The sequence below is a fragment of the Plectrocnemia conspersa genome, unplaced genomic scaffold, assembly GCF_051122295.1.
Source record: "Plectrocnemia conspersa isolate PC_06_02 unplaced genomic scaffold, ASM5112229v1 ptg000005l, whole genome shotgun sequence".
NCBI classification, from domain to species: domain Eukaryota; kingdom Metazoa; phylum Arthropoda; class Insecta; order Trichoptera; family Polycentropodidae; genus Plectrocnemia; species Plectrocnemia conspersa.
The window spans coordinates 27,825,472-27,850,548 of NW_028277169.1; the positions used below are offsets into that span (position 1 = coordinate 27,825,472).

At 30.3% G+C, this 25,077-nt stretch overlaps 3 protein-coding genes across 4 annotated transcripts in view; 2 read left to right on the forward strand and 1 right to left on the reverse strand.

The window, feature by feature from the left end:
• Nucleotides 1–1,123: 1,123 nt before the first annotated feature.
• On the forward strand, nt 1,124–9,711 carry sbr (nuclear RNA export factor small bristles). The gene is made up of 10 exons (XM_088187189.1): nt 1,124–1,316; nt 5,147–5,830; nt 5,905–6,089; nt 6,190–6,299; nt 7,532–7,568; nt 7,753–7,988; nt 8,055–8,223; nt 8,289–8,468; nt 8,596–8,789; nt 8,861–9,711. Exons 1-10 carry the CDS (start codon nt 1,232–1,234, stop codon nt 8,958–8,960), a joined length of 1,980 nt encoding a protein of 659 aa, XP_088043315.1. The 5' UTR covers nt 1,124–1,231; the 3' UTR covers nt 8,961–9,711.
• LOC148235334 (uncharacterized) lies at nt 9,190–16,035 on the reverse strand. 2 transcript variants are annotated; one of them, XM_088187191.1, is made up of 15 exons: nt 15,809–16,035; nt 13,324–13,404; nt 12,927–13,058; nt 12,699–12,862; nt 12,440–12,642; nt 12,164–12,360; nt 11,382–11,488; nt 11,161–11,314; nt 10,831–11,093; nt 10,614–10,764; nt 10,488–10,547; nt 10,238–10,420; nt 10,069–10,170; nt 9,916–9,999; nt 9,190–9,856 (listed from the first exon to the last, which is right to left on the reverse strand). In XM_088187191.1, exons 3-15 carry the CDS (start codon nt 13,032–13,034, stop codon nt 9,764–9,766), a joined length of 1,869 nt encoding a protein of 622 aa, XP_088043317.1. In that variant the 5' UTR covers nt 13,035–13,058; nt 13,324–13,404; nt 15,809–16,035; the 3' UTR covers nt 9,190–9,763. The 2 variants fall into 2 exon arrangements, with proteins under 2 accessions (XP_088043317.1, XP_088043316.1); XM_088187190.1 differs by lacking the exon at nt 15,809–16,035 and having other exon boundaries at nt 13,324–13,449.
• Nucleotides 15,474–25,077, forward strand: part of IP3K2 (Inositol 1,4,5-triphosphate kinase 2) — a 129,897-nt gene continuing 120,293 nt past the window's right edge. Inside the window, exon 1 of the mRNA XM_088187192.1 lies at nt 15,474–15,633. Coding sequence (XP_088043318.1) covers nt 15,626–15,633 — 8 coding nt within the window. The 5' untranslated portion in view covers nt 15,474–15,625. The remainder of the gene's footprint in view (nt 15,634–25,077) is intronic.

Below are 25,077 nucleotides of genomic sequence, written 5' to 3' on the forward strand. Positions count from 1 at the left end.
AACAACTTATTAACAAAAAATGCAGATTACACACTAATTGTAAAGTTCAACAATGTGGAGTATTATTAGAAACTAAGTAGCTGTTTGTTTCACATTTAAATTGAATTGTTTTTTTGAAAATGCGTCTCGACACTCATAATGATTTTTATTGAAATATCGTCATCTTTATCGACCGATCACGATCAGTCGACTGCTTTGGAATGTCTGACTGTCTTCTTATGAACCACAGTCTTCTTATGAACTTCTCAGACTCTTTCTTAAAAAAATCGGCGCAATTGTGTTATTATCAACCGGTCAGTGTAAAAACAAAAATTTAGTCTTTTTATTTTATCTTTAGCTTCAACATTTTTCTACTACTTGTAGCAGTACCGGAAGCCCTCGTAAGTGCAGTCGTAGCCATTCATCGTTCTTACGCTGTATTTTTGGTCTACGGCCCGTATTATGTAGCATATATACATATGTATATATAGGAATAAATATATATATATATATATATATATATATAAAAACCGATAGCCATTTTTTGAAAATCTGCTTACTTTGGATACAATTTTAAGTGTTTTTCACACATTTAAAATTGTATTTAAATGTAAAAATTGTCGTGAGAAAAGACACTATTTTTCTGTTTTTTAATATTCCTAAATTTATATTTTTCAGTTCTACAACTGTCATATACTTATAATTTATAAATATCATTATATAGACTTAACACACATACATACGCACATAATGGCAAGTAAAAATGTTTTTATAGAAAATAAATAAAATAAAAAATATATTCAAAAGCAGTAAATATTAAAAAAATAAGAAAAACAAATTTTATTAAATAGTGCAAAATAAATTGTTTGCAGAATAAAAAAAATATTTATTTTTAATAAACATTTTTTCCCATTCAGAAGGTTTTTTTCGCGTATTCACTTAGAGTTTTAACCGCTTTTTTAATAAGTACAAGAAATATTCACAATTAAAGTTATTCTTTATTTAAAATAAATAATAAGTAAGAGTGTTCGAATCATATATATTTTAAAATGATATATTTATTAGTAAATAATATAATTTTGATAATGTTTTGGCCATAGATGCGTTGACCGACCTTGAAGATGCTGTGGGCCAAATATATTTCAATTATGGCAATACTGTAAGCATCTGCGCACGCAGCCTTTCATCGAGGACGTGCTTGTCGCTATTGCGGATATATCTATATTTTCATTTCCCTTTCCAAATCGCAACCATGCCGAAACGCGGAGGAAACGGCGGCGGACGCAGTCGTCGAAATAATGATGGCGAACGCCCACAGAATAGAAGTGGCGACAGAGGTGAGCCATTTTCGCAATAATCTTGTTTCGATCCTCGTTACCCTATTAACCCTATTCACCACAACTTAAATGGCTAGTACGAAACGTTCGAGTGATTCACGCTCTTTCAAAATGCCAGACAAATCTGATCAAACCACATTGTGTCATGTGAGGTAAAACAAGATGGCGGATGTCAAGAATATAGTCACAACAACACTATTCTTTTTATTGTGATTTAAAATGGTAATATCATATAATCATCATAATACGAAGATAATTGGTTCAATCATAGATTACTGTTAGCTATGTGACATTTTAACCTAAAAATATTTAATATATGTTCATATCGCGCTCTTTGAACACTATGATGACATGCTCTCTCTGCTTGTTTATAGCCAATGGTTATAGAAAAGATAGAAATTTTATGTTTAAAAATTAATGGACGAAAAACAGAAAGATTTTAATCCACCGTTGGTTGTGTGTAGGGATTCTGAAGTCTCGGGTTTTTTCGATTCCCGGGACTCGAGACTTATCGATTATAGACTCGTATAATCATGAAAAAAAATTATGTTAAAAAATTAACTTATTATTATTAACTTTAATTAACTTATTATTATTAACTTTAATTAATTTATTATTATTAACTTATATTATTTGTGTTATAGGTACGATAGGTGAAAATTTATTGAAACAATTTAAAAACACTTTATTCGATATTTATTTAAATTTAATTTATTACAATTTTTTTAATCGAAATATTTATATCAATATTAAGTTAAAACCTATACTTTTGTAAGGAAAAATATGTTTTTAAAAACACCAAGGCGTTTAATGATGAATCACATAGCCTGTTCCTGGTTTTTGTGGCAAATATTCCAGATGTAGAAAAAACTCTCGCTTTCTGTAGATGTTGGCTTAATTGTAAGCAATGATTTGAATAAAAGCTCTAGATTCGGAGTTCGCTTGATAGTTGAATCTAATATCTGAAACTCCTTTTTAAAGTTGAATTTTTTTTTCTAGTCGTTGAAATATTTTGGTAGTTCGTGTGACAGAGTTGTGTTGATTTAAAATATTTTTTAAAAGGAAATTAACAATAATTTCGGAAGTTAATAAAGTGGCATCTCGACGACTTAGAGCTTTAACTGCCAGTTTTATAGGAGTGAGTACTTCACAAATATTTTCCAATACGTGAATGTTCGATTCATTCCAAATTTGGCCGATGCCAAGATCAATTAATGATTTTCTAATGCAATTTCGTAACTTTAAAAATCTCGAGATCATGGGTAATAAGGAATTCCACCTTGTCTTCATATCGAGTCATAAATTAAGCTCGACATCTCTTTACATATTTTTGTAAAATTGCACTTCGGAAAGTCTCGAGTCCCGGGTTATTAATTTTTAAATTCCCGGGACTCGAGACAGCAAAAAATCTTTGAATTCTCGGGAATAAATTCCCGGGTTGTCTCGACACAGAATCTTTAGTTGTGTGGCGGTGCAGCGCTCACCAGTACAGATTTTTTTGTGTGAATGATATAACTTTACGAGTTTAAGATATAACTTTCCCAAATTTTTTTGGGAAAGTTATATCTAAAACCCTTAAAGTTCTATCACATGCTAAAACAAATGCTTATTTGATTATGCGATCGCAAGCGGAATGTATTGGAAATATTTTTAGATGAAATAAATCCCTTATTTCAATTATTATATATAGCAAGAATTCTAAAATCTTCTTATGTATAAGTAGAAATCTTTCGGTAACTGATGGTACGGCTTCAGAATGTTTTAAAATTATAGTGCGATACAGTAAATTTTAAATGCTTCTAAAAGCAACGCGAATTGATGACACTATTGATCAAGAGGAGAGAAAAAATGGATAAACTCACACCAATAAGAAAAATATTTTATGAATTCTTAAAACTTGGTGTTTAAAGTATACTTTATATTTTGTTTCATTTATAAAACATGAAAATATAATAAATAAAAAATATGGAAATATTTTAAATGATTAAAACCGAGAGGCGGATATTCGCTCAGGTGTCACCAACGGCTGGTTAAAGGCTTTATTAGGGATGAAGTCGATTGCTGGATGCAAAGAATCTGTTTTAGATTAAGGCAACAAATTAAATGGTCTGAATTTAAATCAACTTTGGGTCAGAATAAAAACCAAATCTTGGTTAAGATTTTACATTATTCAGGATCAGAGTAAATATCAAATGCTTAGAATAAAAATAGCATACGGTCACAATAAAAATATAGGACGATCAGAATTAAAATATAGGACTATCATGTGAATTAAAAAAAATAAAATTTATAAATATAAATGGGCAATAAATTATTTATTTTAGAAATATCTTATAGAATATTTCGCTCTGAACTTTTGGGACAGGGTAGGTGTGAGCGAGCGTTGGTCAGAACAGTGAACACACCATGAATAACTTAATGAATCTATTTAATTGTACGTGGGACGCGAAGGTATTTAAATAACTCAGGAATAATGTCAGAGTGGCGGCGGAGAATAGGCTTGGCTTGTTATGTTGACATCTAACAATGTTGCGAGCCCAACCAAAAACTTGATAATGACCATGTATTATTATGCTGACCATCTGTCAACATAAAATTGCCCTTGAGCTTAAAATACAGATCATGTAATATAAATGCTGACCATGTAATAAATACTAACTGATAAAAAATGATTCTGACCATCTGTCAAAATAATTCTTATCATTTAACATAAATTCCGACCAATTAATATGTAATCTATTTTTTAATATAAATTCTGATCACAACCATATTAAAATTCTAACCTGAAAAATGCGAGCCCTAGATAAATATGTCCAGACATTGCTTGTTTCTAGCGATGCTTTTAAATTCATTCTAAATACTGATTCTGATTCTGATTCTGACCAGGACAAGTGTCAGAGAGGATAAATAATATATTGCTTAACTGATAATGACTTGTCCAAAATATAGCAATACCCATATGTAGATTGATTCATAAATTATGAAATGTATACTCCCAGCTTTCTTTTATAATATATAAGTCTCAAGAATAAGGTGTGCTTATAATTGCTTTCTGGCCAAAACTTATGCAGCTGCTAGATGTTTCGCCTTCTGTGTTGTCACAATTTAGGTTCCGATTGTAAATTTTCATTGTCATCAACTCCAGAATATCTTTCGTAAGGATGAAACATTTTTTTCTTGGAATCTTAGGCAGCCAGTGGAGACTTAATTCAAGTCATTTTAAATTTTAGAATTATACTATTATGTATGTATATATATAGAACACTAAAAGAAAGTACTGCTTAATAAACTCAAAAAACGCTATTGGGGATACGGTTTACAGAGCACAGACCTTTGGTGACGCGCCATTTAGGAGTTTTTGGTTCTGGTTTCGTCGAAAGAGGGCGAAGTGAATCATGGCCTCTCTTCATGCATGCAGCTTGAAGGCTGTAGTCTTGGATGAGGGTGCTGTTGGGGACCCTCTCCGGAGGATGCCATAAATATGGAGTAGACTCCCGGATGACATATTTATGTTCCATATGATTAGGTCGAATAGTATAAAACATTTTTTATCGACTTTATCAAACTAGCTTAAAAATCGCACTACTACTATAATTCGACATATGTAACCAAAAGGATTTGTATATTATTTTGCCAAAAAATATGACATTATTTACAACTTATTTAATCCAAATAGTGGACGTATTACTAATGGGTTCTAAAGATGCAATATTATGATAAAAATCTGTTATTCCAATGATATGTATAATATAATACGTAGATCATTTATATATATTATAAAACTGCATATCACTATGTTTACTTCTATTATATTATATTATCGTTTTTAGATTCGTTTGGTGATGGCAGTGGAGGCGGCGGTGGTGGCGGTGGCGGCGGTGGCAGAAACCAATACCATTATAACAACGATAGAAAGTCATTACATAGGGTCAGCTTCAAGTTGAATAGTGGCGGGGTCGGAAAGCCATGGAAAACAGCGATAAAAAAACTTGTAGACGATGATATAGATATGAGCGATCAAGCGATCATATCGGGCGGTAGGAACCGACAAGGCTTCAGAGGCGGATTCCGCGGCGGCCGAGGTCGCAAAGATGGCAGCCGAGTTAATTCACCCGCTCCCCGTCAAAACTATCATCAGTCTCGAAAGCTGATGCCCGGTCTATCGCCTTGGTACCAGGTCATGATACCGTATGGAAATCAACATGAGAAAACATTCCTACTGAAGGCTATTTTGACGAGCATATCGCCGGACGTGTTCATCCCTTATTACTACAGCGTAGTGGGAAACACTGCCATATTTTATGTCGATGATTTTGAAATCGCTGAAAAATTGTACAACACGGACAGAAAAATCAGCATGCCAAACGGATACCGATTGGCAATTAAAGTCAAGTCTGGAACTCCTCAAATCTCCGTTGATTCTGGCTTGATGGAAAAGATGAAACTGGCGATGGCTAATAGATACAATCCTGCGACGAGAGCATTAGATTTGACCAAATTTCACTCTGATCCTGGTTTGTAATTTTAATTATTATATACAAATAATATGTATAAAAAAAAACACTTACTAACTAGATCCATCTTACAGCTCTTATTGATAGTTTTTGTCCTCTGTTTCGACCGACGATAATGCTTGCTGCTCTAAACCTTATCGCCGATAATATTCCGGACTTAGAGGCACTTAATCTTAACGAAAACAAACTGCAAACCATAGATAAAAACATAGCTATGAAGCTGCCTAGACTGAAAATATTATATTTAGCTAGAAATAAGGTATAGTTTCAATTACATTTCTGTGTTTTTTACAATAACGAATATAAATTTAATAAAGAAACGATGGAGATTTATAGTTGTAATATTTGTATTATTGCAGATCCTGCATATAAATTTATTAGAACCATTGAAAGAATTGCCGATTATGGACTTGTACCTAGAAGGGAATCCTTTAGTAGACCGTTTCAAAGAGAAAGAAATTTACATCAGGTAATGGGCGAGGTAATCTGTATGGTTATAATGATATAAACTCATCGATTGCTATTCTAGCTTCGGATGAATGTTTGGTGTGGTTTGTGGTCAGACGGTAAATTGTAAAACTCTTATAATTAACTAAACATCGTTTTGGTTTCATTAAGGATATAAATTGAATTGAAGCTGAATCTAAAATATTTACAAAATGTGTACATCTAGGAAATATTAGTTTACAAATCGTTATTATTTGATATTGAATTTGAGTGTCAACAATGGGTTTCATGATTGAATGCAAGTTGTTTTAATTAAATATAGCTGCGAAAAAATATAAACATGAAAATTTTGGAAGATTATATTGTCATAATATTAAAAGATGTATTGAGTTTAAAAATAATAGTATATTTCCATTTTATTATATTGCTAAATCAAATATAACAAAAATCGCAAAAATACGATTCAGATTTTCATGAATGAATTTTATCAAAAATGAAAAAAAACTATTTACAATGAAAAAGAAAAAAATTAAAAAGAAATATAATAAAAATATGATTTAGCGAATGTCTATGGCCGCCTCACCCACTTGATGATCATATTTTGATGCGTCCTTTGCTATTTATTATCATGCAAGTCGCTCAATCTTTATGATATCTTGGTGGTGATACATTTTTAATTAAAGAATACGTTGCCGGGTGATATTGACAGCTCTTGTGTTTACATCTAGCGAAGGTATCGCTATCTCTTGTCTCAGTGACATTAGTCACTGAGAGAGGGACGACGGATAACCGAGCTAGTCATGTGGCGGATCATACGTGTGAACGAGGATAGGATGATTTAAAAATTGCAATGATTTCGTTCATGTTAACTGACCGTATACATATATGAAATATAAACGAATAGAGTTAAAAATTTAACAAGCAATAAATCGTAAAATGGAAGTTGTATAGTAGTACTTTATAAAGCAATATGAAAATATAAGATCCAATAATGTTTTCCAAAATTTTTTCAACATAATAAATTAATATAAATAAAACTTGCATTTTATGTCATAAAATTCATTCTTTGTTTTTAGTTTTATTATTTTGTGTGTAATATTTTAGATCCTGAAACTTCAATTCATTTTATGTCTTATTTAACAAGTCGTTGATCATTATATCGATCAAATTTTTTATCACATCATTGTCTCGAGAGTTTCAGTAAAGGAATTGTTATTATTTAAAAGTATTATGATGTATTCGATTTGGTTACAGAGAGGTGCGAAAGAAATGTACGAAGCTGCTCAAACTGGTGAGTTGACATTATTATCGCAGAGTATCTGAAAAATAGAATGATATTGTTCATAAACCAAGTTCATTCCACTTCCCAGATTTCTTAAACCATAATAAAGATTAGAATGATACGGACATGCTACCGATATACTTCTTGATATACATATATCTTAGCTTTAGGCATAATAAACAATTTTATATAGGACGGAGTAGAACTTCCGCCTGTAATCGGATTTGACGTCTCCGACGAAAAAAACATTCCTGCTTCTCAACCGTCATTTTTATGCAACGTCGAAGGCCAAGGAATTGTGAAACAATTTCTCGAACAATTCTTTGCATTATATGACTCAGATTCGAGGCAACCGTTACTGGACGCTTACCACGAAAACGCGATGTTCTCAATGGCTACATATTACTCGCAAAATACTACCGGAAATAGGTAACTAAATAAAATATTTAAATCACGATGATTTCATTATGTTATTAATTATAATATCACTTACAGGTTAAATCAATACATGTCGAATAGTAGAAATTTTATAAGAGTAACGGAGAGAGACACAAGAAGAAGGCATCTGAAGACTGGTCGTTTGCAAGTTGTGTCTTTCCTGAACGACCTACCCAAGACGCAACACTGTCCGAATAGTTTAACAGTTGATCTCACAATGTATACGGTAAATATTATAATATTTAAAAATAATATTGTATTGCATTACTAACATTTTGTGGTATATTACAGCCAACAATGTTGATGTTGACGATCAACGGTCTATTCAAAGAAATTGATCAAGAAGGAAGTAGTAGATCGAATTCACCGCCGATTAGAGCATTCCACAAGACTATGATTATCGTTCCATATGGAGCTGGTTTTTGTATTCAGAACGATATATTAACCATTACTAATGCAACTGCAGCACAGGTAATTATTAGTTTGTGTTCAAAAAGAACTCAGTTTTTATATAATATATACTAAAATTTAATTCAATTCCAAACTTAGGAATCTCATAATTACTATGTAACATGACTCGTTTTTTTTTCGTTATTAGGTGAATAAGTTTTTTACTGAACCTGCGGAACCTGTTACCGTTCTGCCAATTGCTGCTCCACCCCCGGCATATCCAACAATGCCAGTGAATTCACCTCAAGCAGCAGCCACATCAGTACCTACTCAAGATATGAGGCAACAACTCGTGCAAACGATTGCGATGCAAACAAATATGAATCTGGAATGGAGCACAAAGTACGTTATTATTAATTTCATTCAAATTTAATATTTTTGTACTTACTAATTTTATTGGATGTTATCTTTAGTTGCTTGGAGCAGACAAACTGGGACCTGAGCAGAGCTTTGTTAGTCTTTACGCAGCTTCACAAGCAAGGAAGCATACCACCGGAGGCCTTCATTAAATAATTTTTCATATTCATATGATTTTGTATATAAAATACGTTAAGAATTATTTCTAGCTAATGTTCGATAGTAATTTTTTTGTTATTATTTTTATTATCAACACTTTGGTAATAATGTGAATTAAATTAAATGAGAATATTGTATTACTACGTGTTGTAAATGTAATTAATATGATGCAAAAGCTTATATAATTTAAAGGAAAAAATTGGCACACAAATTGCTGATTTGCCATAGTTTGTGTTAGGTTAAAAAATAAAATGGCTTGTCCAGTTTCTTTTATAATTTTTTTATTGCAGCAACGAATATATATTTTTATTCTTTGATATTGTATCATCTCCGTAGAGATTTAACTTCAGTTATTTCGTTTATTCTAGGTAATTGAACATATTCATTATTTGCTATAATGGAATAAGTCATTTTTCATAACAAGATGGTTATCTATTTTTTAATTGTAAATGTTTCGTTATGTGTACTCGTATGTTTATATAATAATAATACACGTTCATATGAAATCATAATGAAAATCAAACATTATTAGCTATATTATGTTATTTTTTTAATGTGATCTGCACGATTGTAAGTTACTTTGTAAATATGATGATTTTAAAAGTCTTAGTCTTGGTGTTTGTTAAGAATTGGTTACAATCGGGCAGTGCTTAAAGGGAAACGTTTCTCAATGAGAAAGAAATGTGTAACTAAATATTGTAAATAAACAAAAACATTGTTAATATTGAAATACAAACAAATAAGATTATGTAACGATTTTTCATTATTCGATGTAAATAAACCTATCCTTAATGCACAAATTATTTTGTGTTTCTTTTCTTGTAAGGTTTATTCCGGTTTTTTAATGCAACCGGTTTCTTATAAATATCTGCGTTAACATTAGCTGGGTATGTCTGAAATACATATGAATTATAAATGTATATTTTTAATCATATTTACAACCTTCACTTACCTTTCCATCGTTTGTTGATGATATTCGTTTAATTTGATTTGTATTTTCACTATTATAGAATTGATAAAAAGAAGATGGCAGAATCTAAAAATAATAGGATTTTGTAAAGTATAAATTACATGTTTTATGTAGAATTAAAAATAGTATAAATACTTTTTCAACCGTTGAGTCGATGCTGCTATCACTTAAATTGAATTCAAAACCATCATCCTGTGTTTTGTTGATTTTATTATTTTCATTTTGTGTGACCATTTTCTGAAATTAAAGGATAAAATTGTAAGAAAAATATTTATATAAATTAATATATTTATGGGATATTCACGCTAAAATCTTTGAGAATCTCATCTTGAACTTTGCTTGCATCTTTATCTGTTTTTTTTTCTTCTTCAGTTTGAGTACATTCTGTCTTTTGTTGTATCTTTAATTTTGGGGTTGCCAATTTTACTTTATCTTCTAATAATCGGTTGTCCTCTTGCAAAATATCGGTTGTTATATGCATCCTTTTCTATTTGTGAAGATAAAACATGACGTATTACAAATAAAATAATATTTTTACAAGAATAAGAGCTTACGATTTCTTCGTTTTTATTAGTGATGCAGTTTTTCAAGATTAATATTTCACGTTCGAGCAACTTAAAAAAAAATATAGTTAAAAATTTGTTTAAATCTAATATTTATGAAAAAATAAAAACAAATACTTCTCTTTTTTTCATCGCTTCTTCCAAAGATTTACCACCGGTGACGGACTGATCCATATAATTTTTAAGCTCTTCCATTAACGATGTATTCGCCATGGATTTATTGGAAAGTTCAATTTCCATAGCAGTGACTTTTTCATTTGATTTCTTCCTATAAAATTATGTAACAATGAGAAATTATGCATTTCATTATGTATATATGTATACATATGCTTACAATTCTTGATTGATGAATTCATTCATATTGTTCATTAACATTTGTTTTTCTTCGTGCCATTTAGATTCTTTTTCTTCCAAATCCAATTGCATTTCTTTAATATTTTTCTCTAAATCGGTTTGAATAGATTTGAAATTGTTTATCTGCATTTCCATTTCTTTTATACCACCATTTTTATCAGTTAATTTTTCGTTCAACAAAGATAAATTATCTCGAGCGTTATCTCTCTCAATTTTCACAGCCTCTAGTTGATACTCCGATTTCTAAAATAATGGCATTATCAAATACAAGTTAAATCTCTCGATAATATTATCACGAAAATCGATCAACTTTTAAGTTTATGTTGAGTTCTTTTAAATCTTCGGCATTCTTTTCCAAAATATTTTTTAGTTCATAATTTTCATTCCTGGTATGTTGTATATCAATATCATTATTGATTTTAGCTGTTCTTAACGATTCCAGTTCTTTCTCTCTTTGAGATAATCTAAAAATAATTAATCATATTTAAAAGATGAGCATTTAGTGTGAATATATGAAATATAGGAATTAACTGTTTTTCTTGATCTTGTTGTGCTCTAATTATCTTAGATTGTTCATTTAACAGATGTTCCTTCTCTTCCTTATATTTAGATTCGAGTAATGATTGTGATATTATTGTCTGAAAGATATTCAAATGCATTACCGGTCATAACAACTTGATGAAATAATAAATAAACGTTAAGTTTCCAACTGGAAAATAATTAAAAAGTTTCTTTACATTTTAAGCTGAAATGTAATTGTATAAAATGATGTAATGACATGAACCAGTATTAGCGCTGAGCTATGTTAACATTCCGTTCTAGCTCTCATCATAATTGTCACAAAAATCTCTAATGAACTTTATATATATTTTCAGAATAATTTTCCTCATTGTCAACCCGTTATCTAGATTAGTGATCTCAACATTCGCACAAACTATAATGGAATGTTATCATAGTGCAGTGCCCTCGGCGAGCTCTGATCTACGATATTAACCATTTTACTAAAAATATTTAAGTATATCGTCGGTTTGGAAATTCAAAAATAATAATTTTTATTACTTATATACGAAATAACTGAATATTTGTATGTTGAAAATAGAAATTACCAGTTATTTCATGACGCATTCTAAGATAAAGAGTTACACATTAGTTGTGTCTCTCAATATATAACAGCTGTGAAAGCCTTATATAATTGTAATTCTAGATAATACAAATTCTGACCATTAAACATATACATTATATTGAGATAGTAAGATTCATTTAAACTATAATGCAGTTCCAAGTTGTCCGCTTTATAGTGTCGACCATCATACTTGTTTTAGATTCTCATTTTCGTTCATCAGTAGGCCGATTTGCTTGTCACACACATCCTTCTCTCTGTTCAAACTTTGCATCGCATTTTTTTGAGCATTGATCTGGTGTTGCAAATTTTCAATCCAATGTTCCATGTTGGCTTTCAGCTCCGACCAGCTTTTTGCGGACTCGTTCAACCTTGTCTTTTCGTTTTCGACTAGTGACAAAAGTAATTTTAATACAAATACAATAACTCATCGCATGTGACAACGTCAAACATCAAATTGTATATTTACGCAGACTCTTAAGCGTTGATATCTCGTTGATATATTTATTTTCAACGTTGACTTGATCGTTTTTTATTTTGACGATGACGTCGACGGCCTGGTGATAAGAATCACAGAGCACCTGACGATCTTCTTGACAGGCTATTAAGACTTTTTCCAACGCTTTTGTGTGCTCTTCCACGGCGTTGCAGATCTCACGGGTGTTAGTGACCCTGTGTATGAAAGAAATGTAGTTGTGATTGATTTATTATGACATTTAAATACCTACTTGTTAATCACGTCCTCTCTTAAACTCGATTCGATTTGAATGCCGCCTTCCAAAAACTCAATTTGCTTATGCAACGATGTGATGGTTTTAGTTTGGCTCAATTGGGAGCTTTTCAAGTCATTGATATGATCCTTCAATTCATTTTTAGATGCTTCATTCTCTACCTGCGTTAAGCAAATTATTTTTAAAATTATTGTTACAGTTTCTATATTGATGAAAAGTATTTACCTGGATTTTAATGATTCTGTTAGCAGCTAGTGATAGTTTTGTGTAAAGTACACCAGCGTCTTCTTTTGTGTAACATCTTTTCTTCGATTGAATCAAATCGGCATTCATATCTGTAGTAGGATCTTGTGGATGCTGTAATGAACATTTTTTTATATTCGACATATAGAGAAGTACTTTTGAGGTTATTATATCTGATTTACATTTTTTTGAAAATTAGTTTCATTTTATTTATCTAGAAGTATAGAGGAGGCATTTGGATCGTCGTCTATTTACTTTATGCTTATAGTATTGTTACTGAAATTGAAAGTTTGGATATCGGCGAGACTATTTTTCCTAAATGCCTACTTAGTAAGTAACAGCTGTACACATACATTAAGAATATAAAATTTATTCATACTTTAATCCTGTGTTTTGTTTCCGGGTAGAACTCCAGCTTAATTGATTGCAATATGAACTACACGTGAAAATAGCTGCGCAACTAGAAATGAAAATGGCGCTGATTGAAAATCTTGAAAAAAGTGTTGCCAACCTACAGCACCAACTCAATATAAAAACGCGGGATAAAAATATTATTTTATTATTAGCTTCTTAATAAGCATATTCATATATTGATTATTCAAATTTAATTATACAATTATCTATTTTGTTTTATTATAATCAAAAAAATATATTTTATTGAAGAAGACAAATATCACCTATTTTTGAATTGTTGTAATTTCGTGTATCTCTGATTAAGTAAATATAAAATCTTTAAAATTAGTTCCTGACAAATGTTTACGACAGTGGTCTCCGAAGTGGGGTTGAAACGTGAGTTGATACTTATTCATAATGCTTAAATTTTAGATATTACATTTATGTATAAAAAGTATAAGATCTACGCAAAATTATAGAAAATTTTTTGAAAATTAGTATATATATATATTAGATATATTATAAAAGTGAGACCACTGGTTTTCACACGGATTAACATGATTTTTGAGTTAATATAGCGCAAATGGACGAGTTATATATACATATATCCAACTTTATGGAAAATTAATGGTATATGCGCGCGAAACCATTTTAATGCTTTAAATGTCAGCAGGGCGGTCGCCCGGGGCTCTATCTCCTCTGATTTTTTGTTTTTGTAGCTCTCTCAGGATATCAGAACGAGCACTTTTTTTGAAATTTGAAACGAACTTTTGTTTAGTTCTTGGAGGATACTTAAATGTACAAAAAATATTTTTTTAGAGCCTGTGGCGCTGATTATTCTCGGGCTGGCCCTGAATGTCAGTAAATGTAATCCTGTTTTTTATTTGCGGAAATAGATTTACGACGATGATGACATTAGGTGTAAATATATGCAGGAAAATTGGCACACACTGTATAAAGGCTCATACAATCGTTGGCTAATAACGTCACCGCAGAAGGTGCTTTTTGTGCGCGTTAATTACAATACGATTCGATTGTAGTTGGTGGATATATTTGGATTCATTACTGCCAGATAACTAAACATTATATTGTATCAACTTTGCCGCTGCTGTTTCTAAAAAAATAATCATTCGATATCCTAACAATTAACAATTTTGTATACAATAATTAACTTGAAATAAAAATAATATATATTTTGAGTAACTTTATAAATTAAATAAAAAGAGTGCATTAATGGTAAATTTTAGTCTTCCTCTTGTTTGTTTTTACCTATTGACTTGTTGACGTTCGACAATGCCAATAATGACGGCCACAATGATGCCATCCAAATGAGCCCTAAATCAATATTATAATATGTAATTTATATTGATCATCTGTAAACTTAACAGTGATCATTCAATGTAAATACTGACCAAATAAATAAAACGAGCGTGTTTTGGTGTACTGCAAGGTTACACATTGAGAACTTTATTTTTTATACGATATCAAATAATGAAAAAAGCAAGGTGCACTTTTCACGTATGCTATTCTAAACGGAACCGACATGAATTAATTAGTTAATAATATTTATATATAAATTATTAGCAATATCTGTATAAATAACAATAAATTAAATTTTAACATAGACAATTTCCATTTTTTAGATGAATATTTAGATAACATATTAAATTATTTTGCATGAATCCCTTTTAAAGCTAACGGCCCTTCATTATTGTTTAATGATTTTACTCTACTGATAAATCATAAAAAATCTTGTTTTATGCAATTATTTTGGCTCGTTCCTCGAATATCCAGGACGCGCAAGATGTTTTTCACAGGTTATTGATTCTTTGAATTCCATATTTTTAATATAATGTAGTGAGGAATCCTAGATAGTTTTGTTTATGAAAAATAATTGATAATGAAATATATTTTTGTGCTGATGCTGTGGTTCTGAGCATTAAATTACCAAGGCTCGCTATTCTTAAAACAGCTTTTGGCCATAACAGATGCGTGTTAATTCTTTTAAAAAACTCTAACGCGAAAAAATGTAGGTTTATCGCTGCGTTTACGTTCACCGCGATAAAAGACATTGTTTCCCGAATAATAAATTCCATGCACAATTTGATGCGGTCCGTTCTCGACGACCGACAGTTTAGTTTGAAACGCGGACCGGCTGCGGTCGGTCGTTCGTACTCGGGTTAGTCCCTCTTTTGACAGAGTACACGCTCGCAGTTAGCTCCCTGCACTTGGCCAGTGAACCCGAAGTGAATGAACTCCAGGCCGGGGGAGTGCACATGAGTTGAGCCATGGCCAGGTGGGTAGTCTAGACTCGTTTAGCCAACGCTTACCGAGAAGTACCGAGAAGGGCTAAAGCCGAATTTTTATTAATGAATATTTACCGCTGGAAACTCGTTTGTACTGTGTACACTGTACACACAAAACCAGTATAACATTATTTCATGAATGCACGCACGATTGCGTTTACTTACAATTTTATTTTGAGTCCGACGATACTTTTCAAATTTGACGTTTGAATGCATCCATTTTGATTTTCGCAAGGTGCACTTCTTTCAGTGTTGCTAGCGTAATAAATTAATTTATATCAAAGGATATTTAAATAATGACGGCACTTTTTTTGTCTGGTCCGCGGAACAAAAAACGTTTGGACATGGCTGAAATAGCTTATTTAGACCCAAATTAATATTTTCCAATGACTGGGAAATGTCGCAAAATCGCACGTAGCGTTCTCACACGAAACACAAAGCCGTTTTTTTCTCGCCTTTATGTCGGAACAAGGTTCGTTTGACCGTTTTAATGCCGTTTGTTTACATTTGTTCAAAATTCAAGGTGTTGATCTATTTTGCTACATATTATTGTATTCAATTGAAGTGAATATTATATCTCTTACCAATTTTATACATGGTATTAGATTCGTCAAATCAGATTTCAATGAAAACATATTTATTCAAAAAGTACTATAAATGCTCTGGAGTGCCGCAAGGATAAAATCTTGGTCCACTGCTGTTAAATGATATATTCGAACTTTTTATTATATTTTATTTGTTTGAAAATATTTTAATCTATTAGAGCGCTTGTTAATTCTACATCTCTATAAGATGATTAATATTCATTGTAAAAGTGTGCTTCAGTAATCGTCTACAGTTCAGCGACAAGTTGGAACAGCTTCTTAAAAGCTGGATCCCACAATATTTCCTTACGATAGAATGAATTCTTCGAACCAGTGCCGTATATAGCTTTATATACCTTTTAATACATTTTATTTTTAGGTCTCTCATTTTTTTTAAATATATTTTGTGTACACAAAATATATAGTATTATTAAAATATGTAGTAATATTAAAAACTTGTTGAAACTTACTTTATCTAAATCTGTAGATACTTGGTAATTGAGAAATATTTGGAGAACAACATTGATGTTCAGTTTGACTAATGTGATTCAGAGTAATATGGAATCCGTAGGTTATTAAACGGAGTTGTAGTTTTATTTTGTTGTATTAGTGTTGAACCTTAAAACTTAAAGCTCTTAATTTCACATTTGATTTAATGCATATTTGGTTATACAGCTGATTTTTAGCAATGTTAATAGATTAAAGATATGAGCTTTAGAGAAAAAAAATCGAATCTATTTGTATAATAGTGTGAGAAATGCTGTAAAATTGATTTTCTTAACTCTTCTTTCATATATTAGGAAATCTAATTTCTCTACACATTATTTTAGACAATTTTCACTTAACCCTTCATTTCATGATTTTTTTATTTTCGAAAAAAATAGTAAAGGCAAAGTATTACTTTATATAATAAGATAAAAATAATAAAAAAATATATACTAAAAGTTAAATTCGAACTATTTTAGTAAAAACAATATGTTGCAAATACGTAACATTATAAAATAAGGAATTTATGAAGCCATATAGGAATATCAGTTGAAAGTTTGTTGTAAATTTTCAACACCGTTAAATTATATTTATTGTAGTTCTATTGAAGTAACATGTATAATAGTAAATATCATATATTCTTTTTTTGCTATTAAATATGTTCTGTAGTATCACAGGGATTCAATTTGGGTCCTTTGCTTTTTCTAATCTATAGACACGACATACATACGACATATTCAGAGTATTTATTTGCATTTTCTAGATTGCACTTCCCGATGGAATTTTTTACAGTTTAAGTGGAAGTGTTTTAAACAGAAATACGTCAAGAACGTAGGATAGACGTTCAAGCAGAGGTGGAATTTTAGTATGCACATCGCAAAAGTATCCGATAAGGCGTCGAAGATACTCGAGTTCGTTTTGCGGAACGCGTGCCACTTTTACAATTAATTGTCGATTCACGTTCTATACGATACGTTACTTGAAATATGGCTGTATAGTCTGGAACCCCAGCGAAACGAAGTAATCCTTGTCGTTAGAGAGGATTAAGGTAAAGTTTCTTGGATATTTACAAATTAATGTACGGACCGTATCAGTATTTTTATTCTAGCTATTTTTTATACTAAAAGTAAAGGGCGATTTTCAACTGCGAGCTTTAGAGTACACTAGAGAGTCGCGATCGCGTCCATTATTCTTAACCGTCGCGACTAGAACGTTAGCACTTTATAACGATCTTACACGAGCCATATAGCTTCTCAATAAGTTTGCCAAGCATAAGAATGTTTTCACTTATACATATATTTTCCGAATAGCATTCCTCCACGTTTTCTTTTAAGAAATATTAGTAAAATATCCCAAATTCATATAATGCATGGATAATTATATCTCGATATTTTCTTTGTTTTAAATGCCAGTAAAACGCACTAAAATAAACAAGTTTTTTCGTTATTTATATGTAATATATTGTAGATGTTTATGTTAGTTATATATTTTTTGTTATTAAATCTGTGTTAATCTATTAAAAAAAATCGTTTATGATTTTGCGGTAAAATTTTAAGTATCACCTCTGATGTTTGTTGAAATGCTTTATTTTTACGTTATATTATATACTGTATAATTCATTCCACACATATTTATTACCAAATTTATAACTTATTTTTAGCAGTAAAGTTTTTGCCGTCCCAATCCTTACTCAATTTTATGTCAATATGTTTACAAAATAATTGTAAACATATTGACATTATTGCATTGGCCTTTGATGTATCAGAAAAAACTTTTTAGTGACAATTTTAAACACTTCATTAATTTTTTTCATCGTGTTGTTGATGATGAAAAAAATAAATAATCTCTGCGCAGTACAAAAAAGTGATAATTTCTGACGTTACAACATATACATAGATGCAGATTTGGAGTATGAGCAGTGCAAGGTACTTTTTCAACAAAATATAAAAAGATTATCTTTTAAATATTTAACTTTTCTCCAGTTCCATTTTAGGGCTTTTATCATACTAGTTACCGCATTGGTTCGAACCATTTGGTACTGTTTATGTTTAAAATTGAAAAAAATGAGACTTACAACTATTGTCCTTTTAATATTATTATCTACTATCTACATACCAGGCTCGAACGGTGAGATACTTTCACTATAGTACGTGCGTTCCGCACACCCTTGTCTCTCACTCACTCTCGTCACTTAACACGGGAGCAAGCGAAAGGGAAAGTATCTCACCTTACGCACCTGCTACATACACATCATATTTAACTAATCCTGATTTTTTATTTAATATAATAATAGCTTTATAACTAAATTTTCCATTCAATACACAGAAGATGTTGAAAATAATGTATTAGGTTGTGGCTGATAGTGGGACATAAAACGTTAATTTTTACCTACAATTTTATAAATAAAAATTAGTTCCATTTACAGAAATTACATTTTGCCAACAATTTAACAATTAACAAATCTCTTGTTTATAAAAATATTAAATTTTGAAATTGTGAACTTGTACTCTTGTATTGAATTTCGTATTTCGAAAAAAAATGATCTTTTTTAAAAAGTGTTATTTTATAGGGGAAATATGGGGGACGACACGAAATTCTCAATAATTTGTTTAATTTTGGAATAGTAATTAATGAATTTTCATGGAGTAATGTCGTTTCAAGTTTGATTATTAAAATATCACATAATGTTTTATGTTTTACTTTAAATGCATTTAAGTTTTGGAGCATTTTTCTGGAGCTTCTCTGCTATGTAATCAGTTAAAAAACTGGTTATCGTAAATAATCCATTTATCATTACAGATAATACTTCTCTAAAATAATTTTTCAAGAATAAATTAAGAAAAAAAGCTTCGAAACGTTGTTGTTTTTGCTTTCTAGTCAGTTCGTGCGGTACCCATTTGCGCATATTTTGCAACTTTTATATTGCATTCAGATATCGGGAAACGGTTGCAGGATTAATTTTGAAGTCATACAATCTTTCTTTATCAACAGCAGATGTGGCTCATTTATTAATTTTATTAATTTATTTAGCTAATATAGCAAAATGTCTACAATAGACAAATCAAAACATATATATTATATATAAAAAAGAATAATTGTAATTATTGTGGTGTTTCTTTATTCCATTGAAGAAACCCGCTACTGGCCGTACTCGTTTTATTTTTCTTATCTTTCCTTAAATTGTTTCTATTTCTAGTATTAAATATGTATATGTACATCTTATTACATACATATTAAAATACTCTGTTAACATTATTTTCTAACTTATATTTACTAAAACATTCATCTTCAATATATTTTGAATAATAAAAATAAATATTAATTAGCTTATTTTGAGTTTAATTACAAAAAACAATTACCTAATATGTACATAATTTTTACATAACATTTTTGTATAAAGAATATTTATTGCTATTAAAATGAGGGAAGAAAAAATTCTATCATATTGAAAGAGTTTTTCTCTTAGAAGTTTTTCTCTTAGAAGTCATAATGAAAGAGTTTTTCTCTTAGAAGTTTTTCCCTCAGAAGTCGTTTTTCCCAGACATTCTCAGAAATCATGCTATAAAAGTATTATTTTTCAATTTTCAAATCGAAATACTTTAATGTAGAGAAAATACTTTCCACACCGCAAAAAACAAGATTAATCGTTAGTTTACCTACATTTTTCGCCTAAAAAAATAATTATGACTTTGACCGCAAATATTCGTTGTTATAAAGCATTGCTGTATTAGTTACTATAATATACATTACGGCGATAATAACGGAAGTGTAACCACGCCGCTTCCTCAATTTTAACCATGTACTTTATTATTGTTTTAGTTCATGGTCTGCAATTATTCGTTTCGTTTCACTAATTTCATATAAATTTCGCATATAATACTTTATACATAACATTATATCTAATGTTAAATATAAATAACAGTTTCATAACTCAATTTTAAAACATCTTAGTGAGTGTATAATAACACTAAAATGTTTCCGGATCCTTTTATTACAACAATTTAGATATAAATTATGTATGTGTTTAAATCGTATTATTGATAGTTTATACTGTCAATCTTGCCGACGTTGAATCCGTTAGTGAGTGGCAATTAAGTTAATGCCATTTAGAGTATTGACACGATTAACCGTCGGCAAAGCCCGGTGAATAGGTAATGATAGGTAATTATTAACAATCACTATGTGGGGCTCTCTGACCATGAGTTAGATAGTCCCTAGAAGTATGTGGGATAAATGAAAGATTATTATAGGAATAATTATTTTACCCTCTGTTTATACCCGCTAGCCACTCTACTTTATTATAATGAAACGTCCTTGCTTATATAATTTATGTTTATGGTTCAGAATTTATTATATATAGTGGTTTTAATCTAGAGCGCTAAGAGTTAAAATCATATTGTTTAAAAATATTACAATAAAATAATATAAAACTAATGTTTTAAGGAACTCATTTTATTATTTCTATGCACTATAGGAATTACACAGTTAATTTATTTAAATAACAGCAATTTGTGGCGAAATATTAAGTTAGGTTTTGTTTCACGAGCGATAAGGTCAGATCTATGACATTTCGATGAAAGCTAGAATGAAAATCATTGTTCCACATGATAAATTACTAATAATAATAATATCAATCAATTTTAATTTGTCATTATATTGCGTATGTTATAAATTATAGATTAGGAATAATTTATTATATGACATTTTTACGAAACTTGTCACTTCAGGCGTACTTTTGCAATTAAATGTCAAGTTAATTATATTTTTGGATGAAAGATAAATGGTATTTGTCGTATATTTTTCGTTTTTTTATATTATTTTTTGATCAATATACATTGCACTTTTTTTTTTGCATAATAAGGTTTTATAAATCGTTTAAAATAAAAATAGTTTTTATATTATCCAAAAAGCTATATTAAAATATTTAACTTATATAAAAATAAATATGCCGTTATATACAATAATTAACTGTTTTCGATTTTAGTTCAAGTTTAATAAACTTAGTTTTAAATAAAGTAAATATATGATATAAATATATATGCATGTACATACATATATTAACACTAAATGTAGACCTATACAAAATATTAATTAATTATTAATACAATTAACGTAATATCTACCAATAAATATTTAATAACCGTTAATGAACAATATTTTTTTGTAATTTACTAAAAAGTAATTAAATGTCTGTCTTGTCTGATATTTATTATAGACGACACATAAATAAATATCTTGTTACTAGATAATTTAGTCATAGTATTGCGCAAGTATAAAATACATATGTAGGTAGGGCCGTTATTAAGATATCAGATTTTACACACATGATAACAGTACTCAAATGGTAATCTAAAATATATGAGTAATGTATTATTTTTTCAACAAATTCTTGTGTTGTATATATTTGACAGTCTAAAGATTAATTGATAACGTTAGCCGCTTTCGCGCAATACAAGTTAAAGAGAGTCTGGCACAGAACATAGTATTTATTGAACTTCCTACTTCACTTGTACAGCAAGACACACTAATATATATACACCCTTTACTTCTCAAATAAAAGATAAGAGAACGCTGCTTTTTATTAGCCTCATGTTAGGTGTCATATTTTTTAGGTAATCCTAAAATTTATATCGTTTTTTTTAAAGAATCAAAAAATGTTTATTTTATTTTATTGATTCAAAATGTTTTATTTCTAAAGATATAACATTCTTCCACCCTTTCGTCATTTTTTAAATTCTTGAAGGCTTTGATGCAAAATATTTCGATAGCCCATTTTCTACATCATCTGCATTTTTAAATTTATTTCCGTCTTAGAAGTATTGCATCGATCTAAATAAACGGAAGTCGGAAGGAGCAAGGTCTAGAGAATGAGGTGGATGAGATAAAACCTTCTCATTTGTAATACCACCATACATATAAAATATTTTTTTTCAGATATTATTTTATAACTTGACCTTAGAATCATCTTAGAATTATCATCTCTTGTTCTCTATAAAAACCACATTTGTGGGAGGTCCAATCAGCTGCAACGTTAAAGCTGAGGTCATTCAAATGACCGATTCGAATATTATGAAAAGGAAATAACAACTCGTTTTTGCAAAAAGGCCAAACTAATAAGAATAGAATACTCAATCAAATAGTATACTTTGATGTTCAAAAATTGGCATTTTATTTATAAAAAAATGTTTTAATTTAGACTTGTTCCCAGCTTTCACTTAAATTCTGAATGAAGTGAAAAATGATTGAAGTAGGATACTATTTAATTAAAATTATATATACAGAATTTTCTGTGCTTTGCTCGCTAGACAAATTTTGAATGTTAAATTATTTTTTTGCATATTTATTGAACATTGAAAAATTAAATAATTTTCCATATACTTTTATTTAATTTGAATAATATTGTTTAAAAACTACACTGCTTCACATAAAAGTTGATAAAGTATCGCTTAAGATGAAAACATATCGATTACGTCACAGTCAAGTGACCACTCACGAGGCACGAGTCATTGAGCTGGACAAAATATCTTTTCAAGCTCTTACTGAGGCTCTATTGCTGTATAAAATATTGTAATATAATCATTATGATTTAGGTACGATAGGCGTTAACGTGAAAGGCTAGTAATATATTATTATAATAACCAGAGTGTAGTTAAATTCTAATTAAAGATAAAAATACGTTAATTTAGACGCGCAACATGAAAATTTTGGAATATTTTTCTAATAAAAAGTGGTTGAAAAAAACATTTTTTTTGTATATTTGAAGGTTTAATTGACGCAATAAAAATATTTTAATAATGTTAATGTATAAAAATGGATTGCCTCAATTATTCAAAATGTGAAAAAATCAATATTTTGCTGGTTATTACCATTTATGTGGCAGTTGCTTTAACTGGCGTTAAAATCGCATTCATCTACCAGTCTGATATATCATTTCACGCCATCTTAACAACTTCAACACTGGCTTAAATGTATTTCTATATATTTTTAAATTATTTCTGGATATTTTTAAAGCACATAATGTATTCAGAATCAGCAAGCTTAAAGCTTCCACTTCACTCTCCGAAAGTAGGCGACAGTTGGCCAAGGACGGGAAATATAATGTGAAAATTCGGGCTTACTTCGGTCGAGCTCGGTTGTCCCCGCGCTAAAATCTCTCGCAAGTTCTCCGAGGTCACCGCGAACGGGAGGTAAAATGGGGGTAATTTGGGTCGAGGCGGCCGACTTCGTCGCCTCCGAAAATTCCCTCGCTTTCCGAAAGTCATACCCGAAAACGCTTCGAGCGCGAGCGGCGAGATACTTTCCCTTTCGCTCTCTCGCGTGACGAGAGAGAGAGATAGAGATGGTTTATCGCAAACTGAGATAGAACGATTCAATTTTAATATGGGCGTCTTCACGATCGCGCCACTGTTTGGTATTTTTGCCCGATCTGGACGGCCAAAATTATTTCACCACTTTAGTTGATTCCATAAGTGCTCTTAGTCAAATATATAATATTATAAGTGCTAAAAAATACAATTATTTAAAGTATTTCTTTAATTGTAGGCCCGAGGAATAGGAATTCCGTGTTGAACGGTCGTGCGAATTTCGCCGCGTAGCGTAAAAAAAAAAATTGTATATGTCACAAATTTGCTGTTTTTTATTAAGAAAAAGTATTTGACTAGCATTTTATCATACTCGGTATCGTTTTTTTAAATATGTATATATTTAGTCATTCCAAACAAATTTTTATTTTATTTCATTAGTACGCGATCCACAATTTGACGTTTACTGATTTTACCACGGTAACCATATTATTAAAAAATTACAATCATTACAAAACTGTATTTTAAATTTGACGTTAACATTTCTTTAATTGTAGGCCCGAGGAAGAGGAATTCCGTGTTTAACGGCCGTGCGTAGCGTAATAAAAAAATTTAGCCGCGTAGCGTAAAAAAAAAAATTGTATATGTCACAAATTTGCTGTTTTATATTAAGAAAAAGTATTTGACTAGCATTTTATCATACCCGGTATCGTTTTTTTTTTAAATATGTGTATATTTGGTGATTCTGAACAAATTTTTAGGTCGTAACTTTCGCGACTAAGCCCCGTCCCATTTTTAAGAATAATACATTTTTAAGGTATGCAATGTGTTAAAAACCGCAAAAATCCGCAGTCAATTTTGCATGTATCATAAAGAGAAAGACCTAAGCTATATATTGTATATAAAATCTCAATTCAGCAAATTGACTTTCCATACTTTTCCTTAAAAAATAATAGAAATTATTCATTAGTTGCACACTTGAACGTTTCCTGTTTATTATTTATTAGTGACAGTGAAGCCTCGATTCAACATAAAATGTCTTATTTACTAACATTGATCTATT

Coding starts and splice junctions, on each gene's coding strand:
- LOC148235334 (XM_088187191.1), bottom strand. CDS start 13,034: ATGAATGCCGATTTGATTCAATCGAAGAAAAGATGTTACACAAAAGAA. Junction 10,548..10,613: donor AAGCGATGAAAAAAAGAGAA/GTATTTGTTTTT, acceptor TTTTTTTTTAAG/TTGCTCGAACGTGAAATATT. Junction 10,421..10,487: donor CTAATAAAAACGAAGAAATC/GTAAGCTCTTAT, acceptor CTTCACAAATAG/AAAAGGATGCATATAACAAC.
- sbr (XM_088187189.1), top strand. CDS start 1,232: ATGCCGAAACGCGGAGGAAACGGCGGCGGACGCAGTCGTCGAAATAAT. Junction 6,090..6,189: donor TATATTTAGCTAGAAATAAG/GTATAGTTTCAA, acceptor GTATTATTGCAG/ATCCTGCATATAAATTTATT. Junction 8,469..8,595: donor CTAATGCAACTGCAGCACAG/GTAATTATTAGT, acceptor TTTCGTTATTAG/GTGAATAAGTTTTTTACTGA.